Source organism: Dermochelys coriacea, chromosome 4 (genome assembly GCF_009764565.3).
Source record: "Dermochelys coriacea isolate rDerCor1 chromosome 4, rDerCor1.pri.v4, whole genome shotgun sequence".
NCBI lineage: Eukaryota > Metazoa > Chordata > Testudines > Dermochelyidae > Dermochelys > Dermochelys coriacea.
The window spans coordinates 41,326,161-41,348,638 of NC_050071.1; the positions used below are offsets into that span (position 1 = coordinate 41,326,161).

The following is a 22,478-nucleotide window of genomic DNA, read 5'->3' on the forward strand; positions in this document are numbered from 1 at the left end:
ACATATTCCAATACCATCATACACACACACACAGGATGAATAAGGAACTTTGGGGGTACTGTATTGTGTTTATCAGTCATTTAATTAAGATGCCGCAAGGTCAATATTTGATTTTGAAACGTGCTTTTTTGTTTGGTTGGTTTTTGTTTGCAAATAGGCCTGTTTGTGCCTAAGACTCAGTAGGTTATTTTACTTCCAGATACAAGAACAAAAAGCTATCACTACTAAAAGCTATAAACATAGGGCTATTATTATGAGAGAGAAGAGTTGCACACCATCAATCTTTCACAATATCTTCCTGTTGGGGAGGAAATTGTTCTTTCCCATTACAGAGAGGCGAGTTAGATTGCAGGGTCTGTGTTACGTAGGTGGTCAAACTAGACAATCTTCATGGTCCTTTTTGGCTTTAGAAATCTTAAACAAGAGTAACAGGTGTACATCTCTGCATTTACAGGCATTAGCAGCAACAACAATCTATGGACTGACTAGATCATGGTTGGTGTCCATTATAAGTTAAACAAACATGAGAAAGAGGAAGAAAAGTAACTAGAGTAATTTTGAAAGTGTTAAAACATATTGTTCCAAATGTTTGTTGAGAAAGAGCTCCGTGGGAATTAAAGAAATACAATTTGTGCACCTATTATGAAAAAGGGGACACAAAAACAATATAGTATCCTATGAAGGAGTTTTATAAAATACAACCTATATTTGTAAGTATCTTTAAGAAGGGAAACAACCTGCAGTAGCAAATTCTACAGCTATGGCTGACTCTACCGCATCACACGAGAAGACCTAAATTCCTGCTTATTCTTGACTCTAGAGTCTTCTCCTTCACATTTCTCAGAGAACAACTATGTTCCTTTCTGGGTCAGGCTGCAAATTATATTGTCTGTGGGTTGCTGTTTTATTTATTGTGCAATTAGGTTTCTGTTTCTCCATCAGCTCTGTTGTGTGTTAGGTCACATTGCTTTTTAACATGATGTTTTTAGTTAGTCTGTCAAGTGCCCAGAGGCATTCAGTCACTGGGCTTCCACATAAATTTGAAAAACTACTACTATTTGGTACTGCCTTAAATAAGGATTAGTCATCTCTTCTCTTGAAGAAAGAGGGGAAAATGGATTGCAAATATAACATATCTGTATCTTATTTAAAAGGGAGCCTTCCAAAGAATTGAAGACGAGCCCCTGTTTTGAAGTGGTTTTATATTAAAGTCTGTGTCTCTTATTAAGCATTAATAACTTACCTCAAAAAGCCTGAATAAAGCCATCTACACTTCAGAACTAAACATGTTACACACCCTTGGCTAAACATGGTTGGGGCCAAATTCTATTATGAATATGGTTTATTCTTTTGTGTGTTGACAGAAGAACACTATATTAAGGAAACCCAACTTCTGTTGCTACCAAGGCTATGACATGACTAACATGGATTAGCCTCAACTGTGTTGTTCTTGTAGGATAGACAGCCTAAATGAGCTGAGGGAGAAGAGAAGAGTATGTAGAATACTGAGCAACCACTACAGAGCTGCTACTAAATCTGCAACCTGATTCTGGACCAGAATTACTGAATCCACTGGTCACACCTCCAAACAGTCCCATCACACACAGTCCTCCCTCCGAAAGGGAGAGCCACAGCACAAAGTGAAGAACTTCTATAGAGTCTCCAGTTCCTTAAACCTTTCTGTATAGTGGAAACATGCTGCTTTCTCTGAATTTGGAGTCACTGGATTTTGCCCTATGGTTTTAAAAATGTACTTAAATATTTTCCATTGGTAGTAAGCAAATGTACTAGGTGGATGGGGAAGAAAGGAGTTTCCTTTCTGAAATAAGGACATTAAATTTGAGTGGTGATAATTCCTGGTCCTCTAAACCCATGGGTTTCATCATATCACAGATTTGCAGCATTAGGTATAAGCATTATTTCTAATGAAAGTGTTTAAAGGCCAAAGACTTTAATAGCTGAAGTTTAACAGCTACACACCACTCAGGAGCAGCATAATTTGTGTAAGAGCTTTTAAAAAAAAAATTATAGAAGTGAGGAACAGTGTTAAACAGACATAGTGGAGGTATGTTTATCTTATATTGGAGGCATTTTCCTCCTTAATCTATTTGAGATGAATGCAATTCATCTTCACATACTGTTCTAGGTTTGGGTTTTGCCATTTTACAGTTTGTGTTATTAACACGCACATCGTTCTAACAGGTAAAAGTCACACGAGCCTTCTGACATAAGAACTAAACAGTTACTGGATCTGATAGGCCATTCTAACAAAACAAACACCCCTTTGCCAGTGAAAAGTCAGACTAAAAGTGTTTCAGAGTCCAATTAACACCCTTTTCTTTTTTAAAAAAAAAAAAAAGGTTTTCTTCACAAAAATTCTACACCCTTAAAAAAAATTAGAAAATCTGGGAGTGAACCCTTTAGATCAGGGGTGGGCAAACTACGGCCCACGGGACCGTCCTGCCCAGCCTCCGAGCTCCCAGCCAAGAAGGCTCACCCCCGGCCCTTTCCCTGCTGTCCCCCCCCCGCAGAAACGCTGCCATGCAGGCAGCACGGTTTGCACCCGCCCACCTCCCAGGCTTTCAAATAAGCCTGTCCTGCTGCTCTGAGCAGCATGGTAAAGGTGTGGGAGGGGGGTTAGATAAGGGGCAGGAGGCCCCGGAGGGCAGTCAGGGGACGGGGGGGTTAGATAGGGGGTGGGTCCCAGGGAAGTGGTTAGGGGCAGGGAACCCCGGGAGGGGGCAGACAGGGGACAAGGAGTGGGTGGGGGGGTTGGATGGGTCAGGAGTTCCGAGGGGGGCAGTCAGGGGCCCGCGAAGTGGGAGGGTGTGGAGGCCAAGCTGTTTGGGGAGGCACAACCTTCCCTACCCAGCCCTCCATTCTGATTTGCAATCCTGATGTGGCCCTCGGGCCAAAAAATTTGCCCACCCCTGCTTTAGATGGCACTCACTCACTGTCAACTCATCTAATTTATACCACCCACCCACCTTTAACTTTGACCACTAAAAATTTTGAAAATATGTGCAAAGTTAAAAGTAACAAAATTTTAGGCATCATAAAAATCAAGAGATCTATTTCCACTCTACTATACTACTAAAATGTATAACATAGCTCTCACTACAAAACAGCTCCAGACTGTAAGCCCAAAATTCTGGGTAAAACAACCTTGTCACAGCTAAACTCACCTCTTGAGGATAGGTCATCTACAGATGGTTTCACCAAAAATTCTGAGGGCAGAGAATATTGGTGCTGTAAAACAACAGAAATCCAGGTCTGAGTGAAAAAGGGAGTGGTGGGAAGGGGGCTTCAAGCAATAGTCTTGTATTGTCTGGGTCACCTGCAAACCTCCCCTTGTTCATCTGAACAGATGTGGCAGAGAAGAAATGCACAACCACAGCAACAGCAAACACATTTCTACTGAATTAAGCTTCCTGGGGATAGGTGTGCAAAAATCCAAAAGGAAAGTCTTACTAATGGCTGCATGTTTGGTACTTTTGTGGTTTGTCATAAAGATCACTGCTTAAGACAGTTTCATTTAATGAGCCTGGGTCTTTAGTAGTTTTATTCTTGTTTTTGGTTTTTCCTTTCATGTATTTTCCACTCCTTAATATCTTTACCATTACATTTTTAAACAATTTTGTTATTTCTCTGTTGATGGTGGGAACTGTTGTAGATGCTGTATATTTGTATAATTTTTTCATGATGTCGATGGTTTATTTACAAATCGATTTCACTTACACATGTGAGCTGTAGCTCACAAAAGCTTATGCTCTAATAAATTTGTTAGTCTCTAAGGTGCCACAAGTACTCCTTTTCTTTTTACATGTATCTGTGATGCTGGTAACTCAAGTATCAGCTCTGGCCAAGGCCATAGGCATTAGCTAAGAACAGAAACTCCTGGCTGGAAATCAAACTAGTTCACCCATATGTTAGTTTTGTTCAAAACAGGTATTAGTCTTATAAGAATGTATTTTGTGTTTAGACTCAATGAAATGCTTATAAGTTGCTGCATGCATTCATTTCATCTGCAACGTCTATTCCATGCTAGAAGGTAAAAATATAAGTATTTTATAATTGTAAATATGCCTGCTCTGAACTTGTAAACTTGGGTAGAGTGGTTCCCACCTCCCACTCCCCATCAAGAAGGGCTATCAAGACTTAATGGGCCATATAGGACAAAAGCTTTGTTGATTGCCCCATCCATCCATGAAGAAGGTACTGTATGTTCAGGAGCCCTCCTCTCTCAGAGTTCAAACTGATAAGGACATAAAAATGCTCACAAGAATAAATCGTTCTCTTTGGTCCTGTGGCAGCTCAAAGAGCAAAAACACTAAATGAAAGCAGAGATCTTCATGGTCAACCTGGGTCTGCCCTGAAAGACATTTTGAATAGGCAGATTACTACATCTCTGTGACCTTTAGAAACCAGTGATGGTAACCTCATTTATATGTATATGTTTGCTTGCTTTAACCTGGTAAATAACTCATTCCCCCCTTTAAAAACCTTTTAATAAACCTTTAAAAAGTTTATTACAGGATTGGCTACAGGCATTGTCTTTGGTGTCAGACCTCAAGTACCAGTTAATTTAGGTTAAGTGACTGGTCTCTTAGGACTAGAAGCAACCTGAATATTTTGTGATCTTTGGTATAAGTGACCATTTATCACTACGTCCAGCTTCACCTCTTCCATAAGGTCTCCTGGCATGTTATCAGTTAAATTCACATGGGCAGATTAGAACAAGACACAATACAAATTAGAATGCTACGACCACCCCCCAGGATCATAAGCTTCTATAAAAATAGAGATCCATCTTTAGGTGGAGCATAATGTGATCATTGTATGAGATAGAAAGTATGTTCATTTGCAAAGGACTGACTTGTTTGATTTTCTAAAAATCTACTCATTCAAAAAATATAGAAGTGGTTCTTACACCATACATCCAAAGAGAAGGGGTAATTTAAAAAAAAAAAAACTACAGGGGAAAAAATTCACAAGCAATCTTTAAAGCATAACCAGCAAGAGTGATGACAGGTCACAGCTAGGTATACTATATAAAAAGTTATATTTACATAACTGTATAACATTTATATGGTACATCTCATTCACAATATAGATTGTAACTGTATTTGCAGGTAAACTGAAAATACATTAAGAGTTATGTTTGTTTTGTATTTTAGTATACACATTTTATTCTTCAATTTATGAACAACCATCCCAAAGTCTCTGGCTACTATACAGAAGATTTTAATAACAGCTCCATCAAGTCTTCTGACCCACCTTCATTCATACAAATATCTAAGAAAAAAAGTAGTAATTTCATGGCTTGAAGATGAAAAGACACAGGGACAAATTCTGATTTGAGTTATAGTGTTGTAAATCCACAGTAACTCAATTGCCTTCACTGATGTATAAAATCAGCTGTCAGGCTCAGATGAAACAAGAAAAATGCATTTCATAGCTCTCAACTTCCAGTTAGCAAAATTTTTCAAGGGTAGTCCATGAAAAGTGCACTGTGACCACTAGCTTGACTATTGCAAAGTCATATATAAGTAGGCAAGGCTCAGATCAGAGACGTGGTCACAAACACCTACAAGACTCATACAGGAAAAAAGGGGGGGGGGGGCTTTTGCCACCAATACCAGCTGGGAATAGAGGAGCAATTGAGATCCAAAATCACCAACAAGCTGCAAATCTGTTGGACAAACCCCCTCAATCACAGAGACAAGCAACTGTATTTCCCCAGCCCAAAGTCATCTATGTCTTTTCTGGATGGTACATTAGTCAGCTGTTCTCACCCAAGGCCCCATTTGGCCAGCTATTGGGAAAGCAAATACACTATACATCTTTTTTTCATTGAAGCTGGACCGTAGAGTTGTGTGTCATCCACGTACTAATGCTATTGCAGCATAGACACCAAGCTCTCTCACCATCTTCCCCAGCAAGCCTCCTGTGTACTTTGAGCAGCAGGGGATAGCAGAAAGGAAGCCAGTGGAACCAGACATCAGAAAACCCGCAGGCTGATGAGCAATTGCTCTGTACCAGCCAAAAGGAATCAGAGAAGTAATGGAAGCACTCAGTCAGCATCTGCAGGATAGTCAACAAAAACTCATTTTTTTTTGTGAATGGTACTAAAACTGATTATACTATAGTTTTATATAGAGCGCAAAATAAAATTAGTGTGCAAGTAACATATATACATTAGCATAGTTCATTAACCATTAAATATCTTTATAAAAAAGATCACTACTTGAAACCATTAAACATAACAGAGAGAGCAAGAACAGAGGAGAAAATGTCTCACCAAAAACATTCCAGGGAGAGAGTTGTCCTGGCTTCTTTGCTTCTAATTATAACGCTATACAAGATAGCTTGAAGCAGATGGTATTTGTGTTTATTTTATTGTTTCCTAAATTGCCCATCATGAGCATCTGGGAAGCTGAACAAAAATTAAACACAGTAATGGTGAGGGGAGTGGGGGAAGAACCAGACTGGCTGGCACTCAAACAAGTGCAAGGGCAGGGGGGATGGAAGGAGGGGAAGAAGAGCACGAGGATCTATGTCTTGTATAAGGGCCTGCCATAATCGCTGATCCTATTCTTGAGGAAGCCCAAGGAGCATTCTAGCCCTATGCCCCAAGTGATGCAATCCATCCCTAAAGGGCACAGAGAGGCCACAAATGCGCTAGCAAACAGCAGCCGCACGTGGGAATGTGCTGCACCATCTGAAAATATGCAGCAGCAAAGACACGCCTGCTGAGCTGGGAGAGAAATTCTGCCTCCTAGTCAGAACTCCCCCAGGAGGCACCGTGGCACCACATGGCCCTTTACTCAGGCCTGTGAGCAATTTGCACAAATTAATTAAATTAAATACCAAGTATTAAGCACGTCACCTAGTAATAAGTGTTCACAGGATCCAGGCTGTGAATGAGATCATAATAATAATGCTTATTTTTGTTTATAAGCATAGAGCATTTTAAGTATGAACATTTTCCCCCTTTTCCATACATTTCTTATGTCAGATAATATTACTGATGGAATCTCTCTAGGAGAAAGAATTGATATGAATCATGAGTATTTATTTAGCTCTTCACAAAGAAGGACCCCAATTCTGCATTTCTCTGAGCAGCCAGAAATCCATTTGTAGTCAGTGGGAGTGCTGGGTGTGTAAGGAATGCAAGATCAGCCACAACAAAATGAATTTTCAGGTGGCACTGAGAATTCTCTCTCAGGTGCTGGTGGATCTTGCTCACATGCCCAGGGTCTAACCGATTGCCATATGCAGGGTCAGGATGGCATATCCCCCCAGGTTAGATTGGCAGAGACCTTGGTGTTTTGTTTTACATTTTTTCTGCAGCAGGGAGTGCAAGACTCTTGCTAGGATCAGCTGGATCTCTCTCACTTAATCAATTCCCTGCCATTGCAGGGGCCGTGGGCATTGGTGCACTTCCCGTTCTCTGTCTGTGGCACACAATAGTTTCCTGAGGCTGTAAAATTTTGGTCTAATTCTGGTGGTTGCGATGTGTGTGGGGTTGCACATAGTGGCCTGTGATATACAAGTGGTCAGACTAATGATCTGGTGGTCCCTTGTTCCTCTAAACTCTAGGACTGTAATCAATCATGACAATCCTGTGAGGTAAATAAGTGTTGTCCCCATTTTACAGATAGGAAATCTGTTATTAAAAGGTTATTTGTACCGGAGTTACAGTCATTTGTATTTAGGAAGTGATCACCATTATTAGTTCATTTAACTTTAAAGATGCATTTTTCCTTTAAGGCCAGCAAAAAATTAGTTGAAATAGAGTCCATACGCGCAACTCACATGGACATTAAAAGTTGTTGCTTGCGCAGGCTGAGGGCAGCCAATAACCATAATGATTTAGGTGGAAGGCAGATGAAAAAAACCATGATGCAGGATAGTAGAATCTGGAACTCTTGCTCTGAAACTGTCTAATAATTGAAATCAAATAAGAATTTGTACCATCACCAGCTGAATACATACTGCATGTTTGTAAAGCACTTTAAACACTATTTTGTTTAGTAGGCTAAATCTTATACCAATTGCTAATAGCAGCATGTATCTGCTTTACTCCAAAGCTATTAAATGGTTGTAAAGCCATATAGTAGCCAAAGGAGACTAATCAAAGGCTTTCCCCAATGACAGTCATAAACATGGAACAACAGGGGAAAAAAAAAAAAAAAAGAAAATTATGTGAAAACTGAGCCGCCTGTACTACACGTGGGCTTAAATTACATAGCCCTCAACAGCAGCTGCTGCTGCTCAGCAGAAGAAGGCTACATATGCAAAACAGCAGCTTTGAGTGAACAAAACAAATAGAAATAAGCATGCTGGAAACATTTAGAGAAACCGAAAAATAAGTAGTTGGAAAATGTGAAAACCTTTCCTTTAGCAAGGCATTGTAACCTCAAAATAGATGCTCTTTTGTCCATGATACTTTGTACTTCAGTTAGCTTTAACTCTATATTCATGAAGTTCAGTTACATTTAAAGCGATCCCACGCTTTACAAGAGCACAGATATCAAAATTGTTATGAGCTTCAGGATTTACATGGGACCAATGAGTAACAGGCGTTGAATCATATTTAATCATATTGCATGTTCTAATTCAGGTCCTCCTAGCTCTTGCGCTGTCTGAAAAGTACATTTTGTTTTTAAAACAAGCAGAGCTTATTTCTCTTCTGTTTATAGTCCCACTCACATGTGAGGAAACAAAGCAGGTTAATTAAATTCACAGATAACAGGGTATAAAGAGGCTTCATGAATCATCTAACAAAGAGGTTTTTACAGCAGGAGTCACCTTGGGCCCTGTCCTACAGTTGGGTCTGAGAGGCCAGACTCTTGGGGACTACAAGACAGGAGCCTTAGTCATTAGAGTCAGAGACACACTCTTGCCACACTTAATGTACTGATTAACCAAATTCAGAAAAGTACATGTAACAACTTTATTAAAATTAATAGTTAATCGTGTTATAGCAAATTTATTTAAGCTAAACCATAAAAACAGAAGTTTTCACTTACCTCAGTTGTCAATGAACACAGATTTAACCCAGTTGCACATACCTGTTTCTGTTGGGAGGATGTCCTCCTACACCTTGCTTAAATCCGAGAGGAGATTCAGATGGGAACAACAGGATAAATAGACCAAGTCAGGCCAAACCACTGCACAAGCGTTGTAGTCCCCATATACTTATCCACTCTTAACTTGGATACTGCAAGTGTGATTTTCAAAAGAGCTCAGGCCCGGATTCACAAAGGCATTTCGGTTCCCAACTTCCATTGTCATTAGTGTAATACCTCAATACCTTTTCAGGTCTACGTCTCAGTATTTGCCAAACTCTTCAGTATTTGCCAAACTCTGTCACCACTGACAATAACGGGATAAGGGATTCACTGCTTCTGAAAACCCCTCCTCTAATTACTAAGACTACCTACTACTTCCCAAATCCCATTTGCTTTACAATGGAAAAAATAAGTTAGTGTCTGGTGTTGAATTTAAGAGGTTACTTTCAGAATTGCCTAGGCTGGTAAGATTTATTATTGGACAAATACACGATTGGTAAAGAACAAAGATAAAGTCCATTGATTTCACTGGGATCAAATTTCACCCTAGCTGTCTGAAACAAGAAATTGTTTCCTGCAGATATTTATAGGTTATAATGACAGCAAGGAACATATTGGCATACCTGTTGCTAACAAAGATAAATTATATACCTTCCTGAGAAAGCATTTTAAGGTTTATAAAACAGATTAATGGATATAAATCTATAGTACAGCCAGCATTTACTGTTGACTTAATTGTAATTAAACAAAATAGAAGAGGCAAGAAAGCAAAACAACATTTGGTAGCCAGAAATAAATCAATGCCTGACCTGAGCACTGCTACCTAGATCTGTGATTCCCTCAGCTAAGAAGGATGTGGGTTGCTCATCAATATGTGGTTGGAAGACATCTGAATTCAGCACTCAGATATGGGCACAGTATAAGAACCTACATAGATATACAGATCTCAGATGTTATAGGAGGTATTGTAATATGCATTAGATAACATTTTACCCTTTGAGTCAGCATCCTAGCTTGCTGCTAGGAATTAGTGTATTGTTAGAATTATTTTTCTGTAACAGGCTTACAATAGTTTTGGAGACAGGTATACCATTCCACAGACATTAAGTCACTACTCACTCAGAGGAAAGAGAATCACTTCCAGAAATAAAGACTTTTTGCAGCACTTGCCACATTGAGAAGTCCTCTCCTAGGAACTGTTAAGCAGAGACCCAGACTAGCTTGAGAGATCAGATAGGGATAAAAAGACAAGGTGACATAAATACAGGTTTTCAGGTAAAAGAAAGAAAAACAAACAAACTAACAGTGTTATATTTACAGTGTGTATGTAAACACCCAGCTGAAATAACAGTATTACTGTTAGGCTATATTCCCCCCAACAAAACTAATAGCAAACAAAAACTAGAACACAACTTCTGTTGTCCAACACTCCCTACAGAGTAAAACCTAACACTACTCTCCAGCCTTCCAACTTTTCTAAACCAGGACAAGCACCTTTTATAATCCACCTTAAAAGGCTTGTTTGAGGAAACAAGGTCACCTGGCCTTACTATCTGAGTTAGTAATGAGGCACACTTGCCTCCACTTAGCCCTAGACAAACAGTAGAGGGAAGAACTCAAACCAAGCTAATCTTCATGAGTTCCACTACCAGAGACCCATGAGACTCCAACAGAATCCTGATCACTAGGGCCCAGGCTCCACAAAGGGACTTAGGCACCTAGAAAATCACAAGGATCTAAAAAGCCTTATTTAGGTGCCAAGGCTTCTATACAATGAACAGAGGGGGAGACATAGATGCTGAGAATGAAATCCACAAAAGCCAGCACGCTAGGCAGGGAGCTCCCTAAACTAGCCAATGGGAGAGGCTGATGAAAAGGGTGTGTCCTAAGCTCTGCCCCTCCCACAGAGTTCAGTGCCAAGTCTGGGCTGTAGGAAGGTAACCTATCTGTGCTTGTGATCCAAAACTAGGAACCCCTCTTCTGGAGACAGGTTTCAGAGTAGCAGCCGTGTTAGTCTGTATTCGCAAAAAGAAAAGGAGTACTTGTGGCACCTTAGAGACTAACAAATTTATTAGAGCATAAGCTTTCGTGAGCTACAGCTCACTTCATCGGATGCATTTGGTGGAAAAAACAGAGGAGAGATTTATATACACACACACAGAGAACATGAAACAATGGGTTTATCATACACACTGTAAGGAGAGTGATCACTTAAGATAAGCCATCACCAACAGCAGGGGGGGGAAGGAGGAAAACCTTTCATGGTGACAAGCAGGTAGGCTAATTCCAGCAGTTAACAAGAATATCAGAGGAACAGTGGGGGGTGGGGTGGGAGGGAGAAATACCATGGGGAAATAGTTTTACTTTGTGTAATGACTCATCCATTCCCAGTCTCTATTCAAGCCTAAGTTAATTGTATCCAGTTTGCAAATTAATTCCAATTCAGCAGTCTCTCGTTGGAGTCTGTTTTTGAAGCTTTTTTGTTGAAGTATAGCCACTCTTAGGTCTGTGATCGAGTGACCAGAGAGATTGAAGTGTTCTCCAACTGGTTTTTGAATGTTATAATTCTTTTGCTCCAACCCCTCAGACAGAGACAAACACCTACAAGATCTCTATCATGCATTCCTACAACTACAGTACCCACCTGCTGAAGTGAAGAAACAGATTGACAGAGCCAGAAGAGTACCCAGAAGTCACCTACTACAGGACAGGCCCAACAAAGAAAACAACAGAACGCCACTAGCCATCACCTTCAGCCCCCAACTAAAACCTCTCCAACGCATCATCAAGGATCTACAACCTATCCTGAAGGATGAGCCATCGCTCTCTCAGATCTTGGGAGACAGACCAGTCCTTGCTTACAGACAGCCCCCCAATCTGAAGCAAATACTCACCAGCAACCACACACCACACAACAGAACCGCTAACCCAGGAACCTATCCTTGCAACAAAGCCCGTTGCCAACTCTGTCCACATATCTATTCAGGGGATACCATCATAGGGCCTAATCACATCAGCCACACTATCAGAGGCTCGTTCACCTGCGCATCTACCAATGTGATATATGCCATCATGTGCCAGCAATGCCCCTCTGCCATGTACATTGGCCAAACTGGACAGTCTCTACGTAAAAGAATGAATGGACACAAATCAGACGTCAAGAATTATAACATTCAAAAACCAGTTGGAGAACACTTCAATCTCTCTGGTCACTCGATCACAGACCTAAGAGTGGCTATACTTCAACAAAAAAGCTTCAAAAACAAACTCCAAGGAGAGACTGCTGAATTGGAATTAATTTGCAAACTGGATACAATTAACTTAGGCTTGAATAGAGACTGGGAATGGATGAGTCATTACACAAAGTAAAACTATTTCCCCATGGTATTTCTCCCTCCCACCCCACCCCCCACTGTTCCTCTGATATTCTTGTTAACTGCTGGAATTAGCCTACCTGCTTGTCACCATGAAAGGTTTTCCTCCTTCCCCCCCCTGCTGTTGGTGATGGCTTATCTTAAGTGATCACTCTCCTTACAGTGTGTATGATAAACCCATTGTTTCATGTTCTCTGTGTGTGTGTATATAAATCTCTCCTCTGTTTTTTCCACCAAATGCATCCGATGAAGTGAGCTGTAGCTCACGAAAGCTTATGCTCTAATAAATTTGTTAGTCTCTAAGGTGCCACAAGTACTCCTTTTCTTCTGGAGACAGTTTAGGCTACTGGTAGGCTAGGCTTAGGCTGAGCTGTTTATTGTGAGAAATGCCTTAGCTACTTGCCTAACTCCACACAAATTGGCTAGGGGAGAAGACATCCCTTCACCCCATGGGTGCAGGTACTGACATAGGATGTAAAAGGCCCTGGTTCAATTCCCCACTCTGCCTGATAAGGAGAAGGGATTTGAAGAGGGGTTTCTCACCTCTTAGGTGAGTGAATGCCCTAACCACTGGCCTCTAGAGTCTCTCTCTGGCCCACTTAATATTTCACTAACACGGAATGACTTCAACAAGAGAAATGGAGAGAGACCCATATCACAATATCCTATAGTCCACTCACCTGAGATGAGGGAAATCCTCAGGCAAGACTGGAAGAGAAATGTCTATATTCCTTTGGTGCACGTGCCCAGAGACAGAAACTTAGGCAGCTAGGAAACTTTTACAGTAGGCACGGAGTGAGTTTAGGTGCAGCCCAGCAGAGCTTTTGTGGATTGCATAAAAGTGAGACTTAGGTGCTTAAATCTGGGCTTTAGGCACCTAAGTCCTTTTTTGGATCCGGCCCGAGGGGCCTACTTCTCCTTCTCCATTGCCTTGCACCTTGCATAGTCATTTACACCAGTGTAAAGTGAAATACCACCACTCTGATCTGGTAGCATTTTACATCCATTTTGCCCTCGCCTTGCATTGTTGTACACGACTATACAAATTGCAGGACAATAGAGAATTAGGCCATATGTGTCTTTAAATTTTCTGTGAACAGTAACTGGCTTCACAGGCCACCACCAACTGCCTTTATATGGCCTCTCATCTTTCACCAAGATGCTGGGTGTTTGCTTTGCCACTGGTGAAATGATTCTGAGTTTGTTTAGATATATTGGTACATCCCCTTCTAATGCTACTTCCTACTTTTAAGCAGATGTATTTGATTTAGAATCAGAGGGCTAGAATTGCACAAGAGTCAAGAAAGAATGTTCACACTTCCCATTCCCTTTATAATATCATTGAATGCCAGAAGACTTTTAAATTAATAACTAACATTGTGAAACAGAATAGGACATAAAAGAAAATATTAATGTCCCAGAGGTGCTCCTTCCCTTTCTAACTTTCCAGAGTGGTGCATGAGCCTCCTATATACTTTGGCACCCGAAACTTTATCAAATATTTTCTTTGCATAGCCCAGGAATTGAAATGTGTATATTAACTTAGACCTGAAGGAATGCTTGCATGGTAAAATTGGAGCAAGGAAATAGAATAGAAATATACAATTAAATGGTCAATTTTAGTCCACAGAAAGCAATTACTTTGGGGTTAAGAAGAGTAAACTTTACTACTGCAAAAAGTCACAGTCAAATATAGTCTTGGAAAATGCAACATTATTTTAATATAATTTATCTCACACCTTTTATTATTTATTGAGTGTTCTCAGTTTGCATGGCCCTGTACAATCCATAGAGGAAGACGTAGGCTCAGGATCTGGACCAGAGTCCTTCTCCTGTTTACAATCTAAAACCCAAATCCTGTAACTGGATCTGCCTGGACAGATCCCTGCACCTATGTGGAGTCCCAGTCAATTTATGGGGATCCCATTGTAGGGCCTAAAATACACAGCCAAAACAGTTTAGATACAAACCAATCTCCAGAACTGTTAGCAATATGGCTCTTCCTTGCATATTGTCTTGTTTGCATGTTAATATTTATCCATGATGCCAGCACAGCTCTGAGGAGGTGTGTTTGACTCTTCTGGTAAATGGTCTGGCTCTGCAGTAGCAGACAAAACACACTGTGATTTTATACATCTCTGACATACTAATGAAATCACTGGACTTTCATGGGTGTGATGACACAATATGTATGCATTACCTAAAAAGTGGCTTTTGGATTTGCATTACCAGATTATAATAATTGTTGGCAGTTCAAATTTTAGGCCAAAAATTACAATTACAAGGGAAAAGTTAATGTTTGGTTGTGTTTTTTCTTTTCTTTTTATCATTATTATTTGTACACATTTGATGCAAACAACACATATCATGACATTTTGTGGAACACACAATCACTGGAATAGTGGGCGGGGCAGGGCCATGGAGCTTTTTCATAACCTGCCCATGCATTGGAGAGTGGATTTCCCCAATTATCCATTGTGTTCTAACTTATGTTATAACAGATAACCATACTGTCACTGTTTGGTAAGTTACATTGCCTCTGTACTTTTTAATCAATATGAGGAGATCTGTTAAAATGTAATTTTGGGGGTAGGGGAATACACTCAGGAATTTCTGGGCAGCAGTAGCAATTAGCATGCTACACAAATGTGTTTCAGCAAAGATGTCTTGATGTCTTCTGGGGCTGGGGAGAGAGCTATTCTGTCATAAATCTTACACTTTATGCAGCTTCAGCAGTACCTTCTGAAGTGATGGAACATCCTTTCAAATAGGTAGACAGAATCTGATATTTTATGAACTAGCCGAAGTGTCGTCATGTTGTGATGAATTTGTTTCCCAAAATGCTAGTGAAAAATTCCCCAAGAACAAAGAGAGCCTTGTTGCATAAGATCTCCATGGATCCAAAAGAAAATTTTGGACTTTGGAAGCACACTGTTTATGCAGCTTGCCCAGGCCTAGAGCAATGTCAGTAATAAAATGAATAATTGAATACTTTGTTCTATTATTTTCAAAACATTGGTCTGATTAAGATATTCACAAATTATTCAAAAATCTCTGTAAACTAATTTAATAATGGATAAAGTTGTTCATCAAATAATGGATATGATGAGTTTTGTGAGATTTGCAGAATAACTTGTTCACCCAGTTCTAGGTGACCCAATGGAATTGGTGGTAGGTGAAGGTTGGACTTGGTTATGGGCACCTCAGAGAGCAAGAGCTCTACTAATACGTAAGTAAAGCAGTAAAGCTCACGACTACTAACCTTTAATCTTTGCAAAAGGTCTTACAGCCAGTACTAAATATGCACGCTACCTAGACCCCACCATTCAGCAAGAGTAAGTTTAAATGCTTTTCCTTGTTCTAATGTAGTACATATTCAGCGTAACAGTAATTTGAATTTGATTCTGTATTGGCATGCAGGTTCCTGATTAAATGATATGGGAAGGAAGAGCAAACAGATGAGGTTTGTTGGACCAACGATATGCAAAGTCATGAAAAGGCTCCTGGGATGATCTGCATTCTCTAGTGCCACAAATAGGGGCCAGGATTCCATGTAGGCTCAGAGTGAGAGATTGGACTCTGTGCTTTGCCCTACACAGTTACCTATGTGTTGGACTAGACAATTAAAAAGCACATACTCACTTTCACATCCCACATCACTGAATAACTAGAAATATGGAGAGAGAGAGAGAGAAAAAAAGCCTTTGTGCTAGATAATCAATGAACTGTTGTCAGCCACAAAGATTAAGCTTTCTGCCAAGTGTTATGGTAGGGAACTGTTTGTTGCTCTGAAGGGGGAAATTTTTCCCTTGAATGCTTCAGGTCATAAAAAATACTACACAAGCAACTGTTGCTTTGAGGAAAAGAGATAATTTTTATAGCTGCTGTTCTTAAAGTATAATTATAAAGCCGTGTATAGCTCACTGATTTATTCCCCCACTGCTACTACAATCAAAAACTTCATTTGAGTTTTGTAATTCATAAACCATTTCGTCTCATGGGCTGTTTGAAGCTTGTAAAGGTAAGGCTGCTGTCAGTAAATAAATCAGTCAAAGTAGATAGTCTTTGATTGATGAAGATGTTAAAGATTATCTTGATGAGGTGTGAAATGGCTCTGCGACTCTTCACTGGTCTTGAGATGAAAAAAAGGCACAGTAGATCTTCTCTGTTACACATTCCTGGATGAGAGTCTGTCACCCATATTGACTAAAATATGCTATTTTCCCATAGGGTGGCTCTTCCCCATCAGCAGATTCCAGCACGTGATATTATATGCATTATTAGTAAGACTGCTGATTTTCCTTGGACCTTCTTGTTTCCAGGTTCAGAGTCCTGTTTTTTTTAATTCCCTCTTGAACCATATGATTTAAAAGATATAGATTTTTTTTAAAAATCTCCTTCTCCCATGACAGATCCTCATCTGTGATACCTTTGAGGTGATTCATATTCAGGTTTTGATATAAAAATTGGGATACCAGATATTTCAGAAAATTAGTAAGAGGATCCAGAATGGTGACTGCATCAAATCCCATCCATGACACTAGTTTAGAAGGTACTGCCATCTAACAACTGTTTTGTGAACTGTGTGAAATGAGTTAATAGATTCATTTTTAGCTCTCAGTGAACAGAGATCAGCAAAAAAATGCAAAGACTGGACAAATACATAGCCTGAAAGTGGTTCAGAAGTAATCAGTTCAGATCAAGGTTGAGGTGAACTGATGGTAAGGAAGTTTGTTTTGCTGCCTATTACAGTACATCTGAGGGCTTTGCTTTCCAGCACTGCCAAAGTGGACCTTTCCATCAGCACTTACTTCACATTAAAATGATCTCCACTCTGTTTCCACGTCCAGTTTATGGATATATTTTCATATAAACATCCATACTCTTCTTCCAATCCATCCTCCAAAGTGAGACCAGCCTGCCTTCATGCCTACTTTACCTGACTGCATTACACAATACTAGAGTGATTAGTAACAATGTAAGCATTCTTTCTGCTGCACCCCATAAAAAAAAATAGAACAGGTCCCCACCTCACCCCCCAAAAATCCAATTTCTTCCAACAAAAAGGGACAATTTTTTGGTGAACATTTTCATGAAAAATTTAATCTTGAAATTTTTCAGTAAAAAAAGAGGGACACTTTTTTGTGTGTGAAAATTTCCACTTTCTGACCAGCTAAAGAAATGCTTGAAGCATGGAAGAGTAAGGTGAATTGGATGCAAGTACAAATAGAGAAAGAAGGCTCAAGTGTACCTATATGACCTAAAATGGTTATGAAAATGCCTTTTCAAAATACATTGTAATAGGTCAGTGCTGTGTGTACTGTTGTTAATAGCAGTGCCACTATAAGATCAAAGGGAATGTTTAATGAACTGCAGAAAGGTGACTTCTCCCTGCAGGTGTAACCATCACAAAACTCTTTGGGCAGTGGAACATAGGAAAGATGCTGCTTCACCTGGGAACAACTGAGTTTGCTAGCTCTGTTATCCCAGTCCCACATTTGGGCTTCTGTCTGTAGACACTATTCCTTACAAGTCCTATATCTTTTAATGGAGAACTGACAGCCAACTTTTTAAGTGAAGCAATTAATAACTGAGATTTCATAAAAAGAAAAGGAGTACTTGTAGCACCTTAGAGACTATTTATTTGAGCATAAGCTTTCGTAAGCTACAGCTCACTTCATCGGATGCATTCAGTGGAAAATACAGTGGGGAGATTTATATACACAGAGAACATGAAACAATGGGTGTTACCATACACACTGTAACAAGAGAGTGATCACTTAAGGTGAGCTATTACCAGCAGGAGAGCGGGGGAAACCTTTTGTAGTGATAATCAAGGTAGGCCATTTCCAGCAGTTGACAAGAACTGTCTGAGGAACAGTGGGGGTGGAGGGGGGGAATAAACATGGGGAAATCGTTTTACTTTGTGTAATGACCCATCCACTCCCAGTCTCTATTCAAGCCTAAGTTACTTGTATCCAGTTTGCAAATTAATTCCAATTCAGCAGTCTCTCATTGGAGTCTGTTTTGGAAGTTTTTTTGTTGAAGAATTGCCACTTTTAGGCCTCATACTACATGAGGCCCTATGACCTGCATAGGCCTCGGAACTTCAGTAACTATAGCTGCTATATAACCACATTAAAGACTACAGCCATTTTTGTTTGTCTGTAAGAAATGCCCAGTGTATTATTCATAGAATCATAGCATCAAATCCTGATTCTAATACATGCAAGACCCAGAGCCTGGTTGCAGCTGGGGAGAATTCAGGAAGAAATAGAATGGAAAGCCAAAGACACATGATTTTCAGCTCTAAAGTGATCAGACAGGGAAAGGCTGACAGCCCATGCTGGTAAAGACTTTTCCTTCTCTATTGAGTGATAAAAGGGGAGGGATGATGACACAACATGCCTACTACTCTCAAGTTAATATTTGTTTATTTTAATTTTCTGAGGAACTATAGATTTGGTCCTCTCTTTCCTCCCATGGTTGCTCCATATATATTATTAGAGCCCCAAAGGTTCAGTAAAGTCCATATTCCCTGCACTGAGATGGGGAACACAATTTGTGGAGAACCATTTGAGATGAAAGGGGCTAGGGATCTTACTTGCATGAGCCCTAGCATTCACTGCCTTGTGTATTGGGCCTGACAATTTGCACCCATACATAATATAGGACAAGAAAATAACACAATGATCACTTGGAATATCTTTTTCTGATGCCCTGAATCTTATTGTAGTATTCCCAACAATGCTGTATCTAACCTGCTCTTAGACGTCTACAGTGACAGTGTGTTATCTGCCTCTCTTAGGCATGCTTTTCATTACCCATTTGTTCTTATTACTGTTAAGAAATTTTCCTAACAACAAGCCTAAAGATTAGAGTCTAAACAAGTGAAACCTTAAAACCAAAGGAATGAAAAAGGTTGGAAACAAGTTAAAGCTAGGAGTTTAATATGTGTGGTAGAAAGTTTTAGATAATTCTCCTATTAGCAACCATGGCTCATCATGTTATGAACTGAAGAATATTTTCATTTAAATGCAATACTTTAGCAACATTAATTGAATCAATGGAAAAAATCCCCCGATTTTCTTACTTCTGCAGTTTAAAACAGAAGGTGTTATATGTCCAAAAGACAAAAGCTTTCAATGATAATCTGCCAAAAAAATTTTAAAATACATATGTAAACCATTTTCAGATCATTAGGTCATCCGGCATGTTATATCTTTGAACTGTACTGTCTATTCAATTTAGATTGTGAGACAATGTAAAGTGCCAAGCATACAGTCAGTACTCAAAAAATGGAATCTATTTTCAATCACAAAGTATATTTTAAAGACTTTCTATGCTGTCCTGTTCTTTTAATTCTTATATCATGGTAATCTCAATGTTGCAACAGCTGCCCTTTTTTCAATGTCCTTTATTCAATTACAAATGTTAACAAACTTCCTCAGTAGCATTAGTAATTCTAGAGATCTTCAGACACCCTTTTCTAAACTCATTAAAAACTCAACAACACACAAGCCCTAACTGCATTCATGGTCACACTTTTATGTATCAGAGTGCCTAAGTTCTCCCTTAGAATACCAAGAGACAAGAAGAGAAGCAATCTATAATCTAATATTTTTAATTTTATATACAGGAATATAATGTATGACAACTTTGTACATGAAATACATACAGTATTTAAACATTAAAATCAATCAGATAAGAATTTACATTAGCAATGAAACAGACTCATGTGCAGCCCAGTTAATACTTAGTTTAAATTTGTATTTTAATGGGGCATGATTTTAATAGTTTACAATCATATAAACATTTTAAAAGAAACTTTATAAAATAATTTACAGAAATCCTACCATCTACATAAAGCAGAAGTGTTTGTGTGTGTTGTGTGTGTGAATAACAAGGCAGTTGAATGACTTGTCTCAGCCTTTTAAGTAATAAAATAATTTAGAAGCAGTTCATGCAATATGGAAGCAAAAGAATGGAAGTTCCTTCAAGGTTTCCTGCTACCTTGGACATCTACTGAGCATCAAACATGGACCATCGAACACATGATAATACAACTTGCCAGATGCTGTCAGAAAGCACCAGGCTCAGTCTCTCCAGACAATTACTTATGTAAACATAAATATACAAGTTGATATTTTTCTACACAGTACAAATACAGGTCACAACTTCTCAGCTGTGAAAGTAGTCAATCTGTTTACTGAAAGTAGGATAATGTTCAGACTGGAGTTCCATATATTTCTATACACAAGGTCACTAACAGAACTTCCTTGTTTTCACCAGTTTGCTCTGATATTTGACTGAGTGTCCTCCATGCCCTATGACATAAACATCCAGCAAGTAGGACTTGCCAGGCTGCAGGCCTTTAATTGTCTCTGTGGTAACTGCTTTCTGTAGATTCTGGCTATGAAAATATTTACAGAGGATTTTTTCTGATTTCTTCCTTGTTTCTGGACCCAAGCACTGGTTCTGTTCTCTTTTCTTTTGCTCTTCGCTGTAATTGCTGTCCACTTCCTTTTTGTAGATGCAAAATTTGTTTCTTTCTTGTGTGCCTAGCCAGGCCACTGTGGCTGAAGAACATGTGCGAAGTTTATCGAAGGCTTTGATTCTTGTGTCTTCAGGAAGAGAAGGAAATGACTGCTTATTAGGTCTTGTAGTAGCTAAGATCTTCAACATGGAAGCACCTTTCTTACTTCCTTTCAGCCTAATTAGATATTTAGCTTTTGGTTTTCCTCTAAGTTGGAACTGACGGACCTCCTCAATATTTTGAGACAAGAGAAGTTTGCCATCTCTTCTAATTTGGATCTGAACAACATCCAGGCATGAATGAACAAAGAAGGTGACTTTTTGGTGTGATGAAACAGGAGCAAACCGTAGAAATTTGGTCCCCTTTCTCTTAATAAACACATCTGTAACTTTCCCATCTTTCAGTTCAACTGTCTTCTGTTTGGCTTCCTCTTTAGTTCTGGCAAAGGTGCCAACATAGGCAGTGCTCATATTTGTGTTAACATTTACTGCAAACATGTCAAAGTAGTATTGTGTGTTAGGTTTCAGATCAGATACTGTGAAAATGTTCTTGTTCCCAATGCAAATCTTCTGCAGGTCAACTCTTGGCTTTGAAGACATTTGGCGACTAAGCTTTGATGATGATTTTAAGAAGCTGCGTTCTTTGCCAGAATTGTTGTCTGAAGGGAAGCCAAAATGAGCAAAGTCGAAGAGGCTGAAATCCAGGCCTGGTTTTGGAGCCATCATGAAAGCATCATCAGAACTGAGCTTGGCTTCAACAGCGCAGAGGCTTTTGAAGTTGTGTTCTTTATTGATGACTATGCAATACTGAATTGGCTGTTTCAGTAAAGAGGCTGTAGGGCTTGGTTTCCACGCCAATGTGATGGTTGTGCGTCCAAGAGAGGTGACATCAACTCTTGGATCATAAGGTAATTCGGGATAAGGCTGGTCTGACTCTGGAGTTGTCGTGGCATATACTTTAAAATGTGTATCCTTCTCAGTTGACAGCAGTTCTAATTGGTACAAACCAGAAGGGGAACTCGGAGAGACAAAATATTCAACATCATTGCCTTTGTAAGAGAACAGCTCTGTGCCTTCTTCATTAATAATCTGTTGTTTCTGCTGCTCAAGTGGTTCTGGTTCACCTAGAATATGAACATAGAAAAATGTTTGTTAGAAAATGTGTCAATATATGATGATATAGGAAAATGAAACTCTAATAGCTACTTGTAAATAAAATATCAGAGCTAGATGAAACAGTTTCTGGAGCAGAGGATACTCCAATCATAAATAATGATCAGGCATTAGTGAAATCAATCCACTTTTGAGCAAGTAGTACTTGAGTCTTATTACACAGTGAAACTGATTTAGAGATCCTATTATTTACAAGTACAACAGAAATTGTACGGTATGTGCTCATTTTTGAAGACTGATTCACTTTGTATTTAAAGACAGGTATTTAGTATTTAATGCATCTACCAAAGGTTCTGGAAACCAAAAATCACATCCTTTC

At 39.4% G+C, this 22,478-nt stretch overlaps 1 protein-coding gene across 4 annotated transcripts in view; it reads right to left on the reverse strand.

Moving 5' to 3' along the window:
* Positions 1–19,854: 19,854 nt before the first annotated feature.
* NDNF (neuron derived neurotrophic factor) overlaps positions 19,855–22,478 on the reverse strand; it is a 43,791-nt gene continuing 41,167 nt past the window's right edge. Inside the window, exon 4 of one of the 4 annotated variants that reach the window (XM_038399670.2) lies at positions 19,855–22,110. In XM_038399670.2, coding sequence (XP_038255598.1) covers positions 20,717–22,110 — 1,394 coding nt within the window. In that variant the 3' untranslated portion in view covers positions 19,855–20,716. The remainder of the gene's footprint in view (positions 22,111–22,478) is intronic. The other 3 variants (XM_038399669.2, XM_038399671.2, XM_038399668.2) reach the window with 3 other exon arrangements.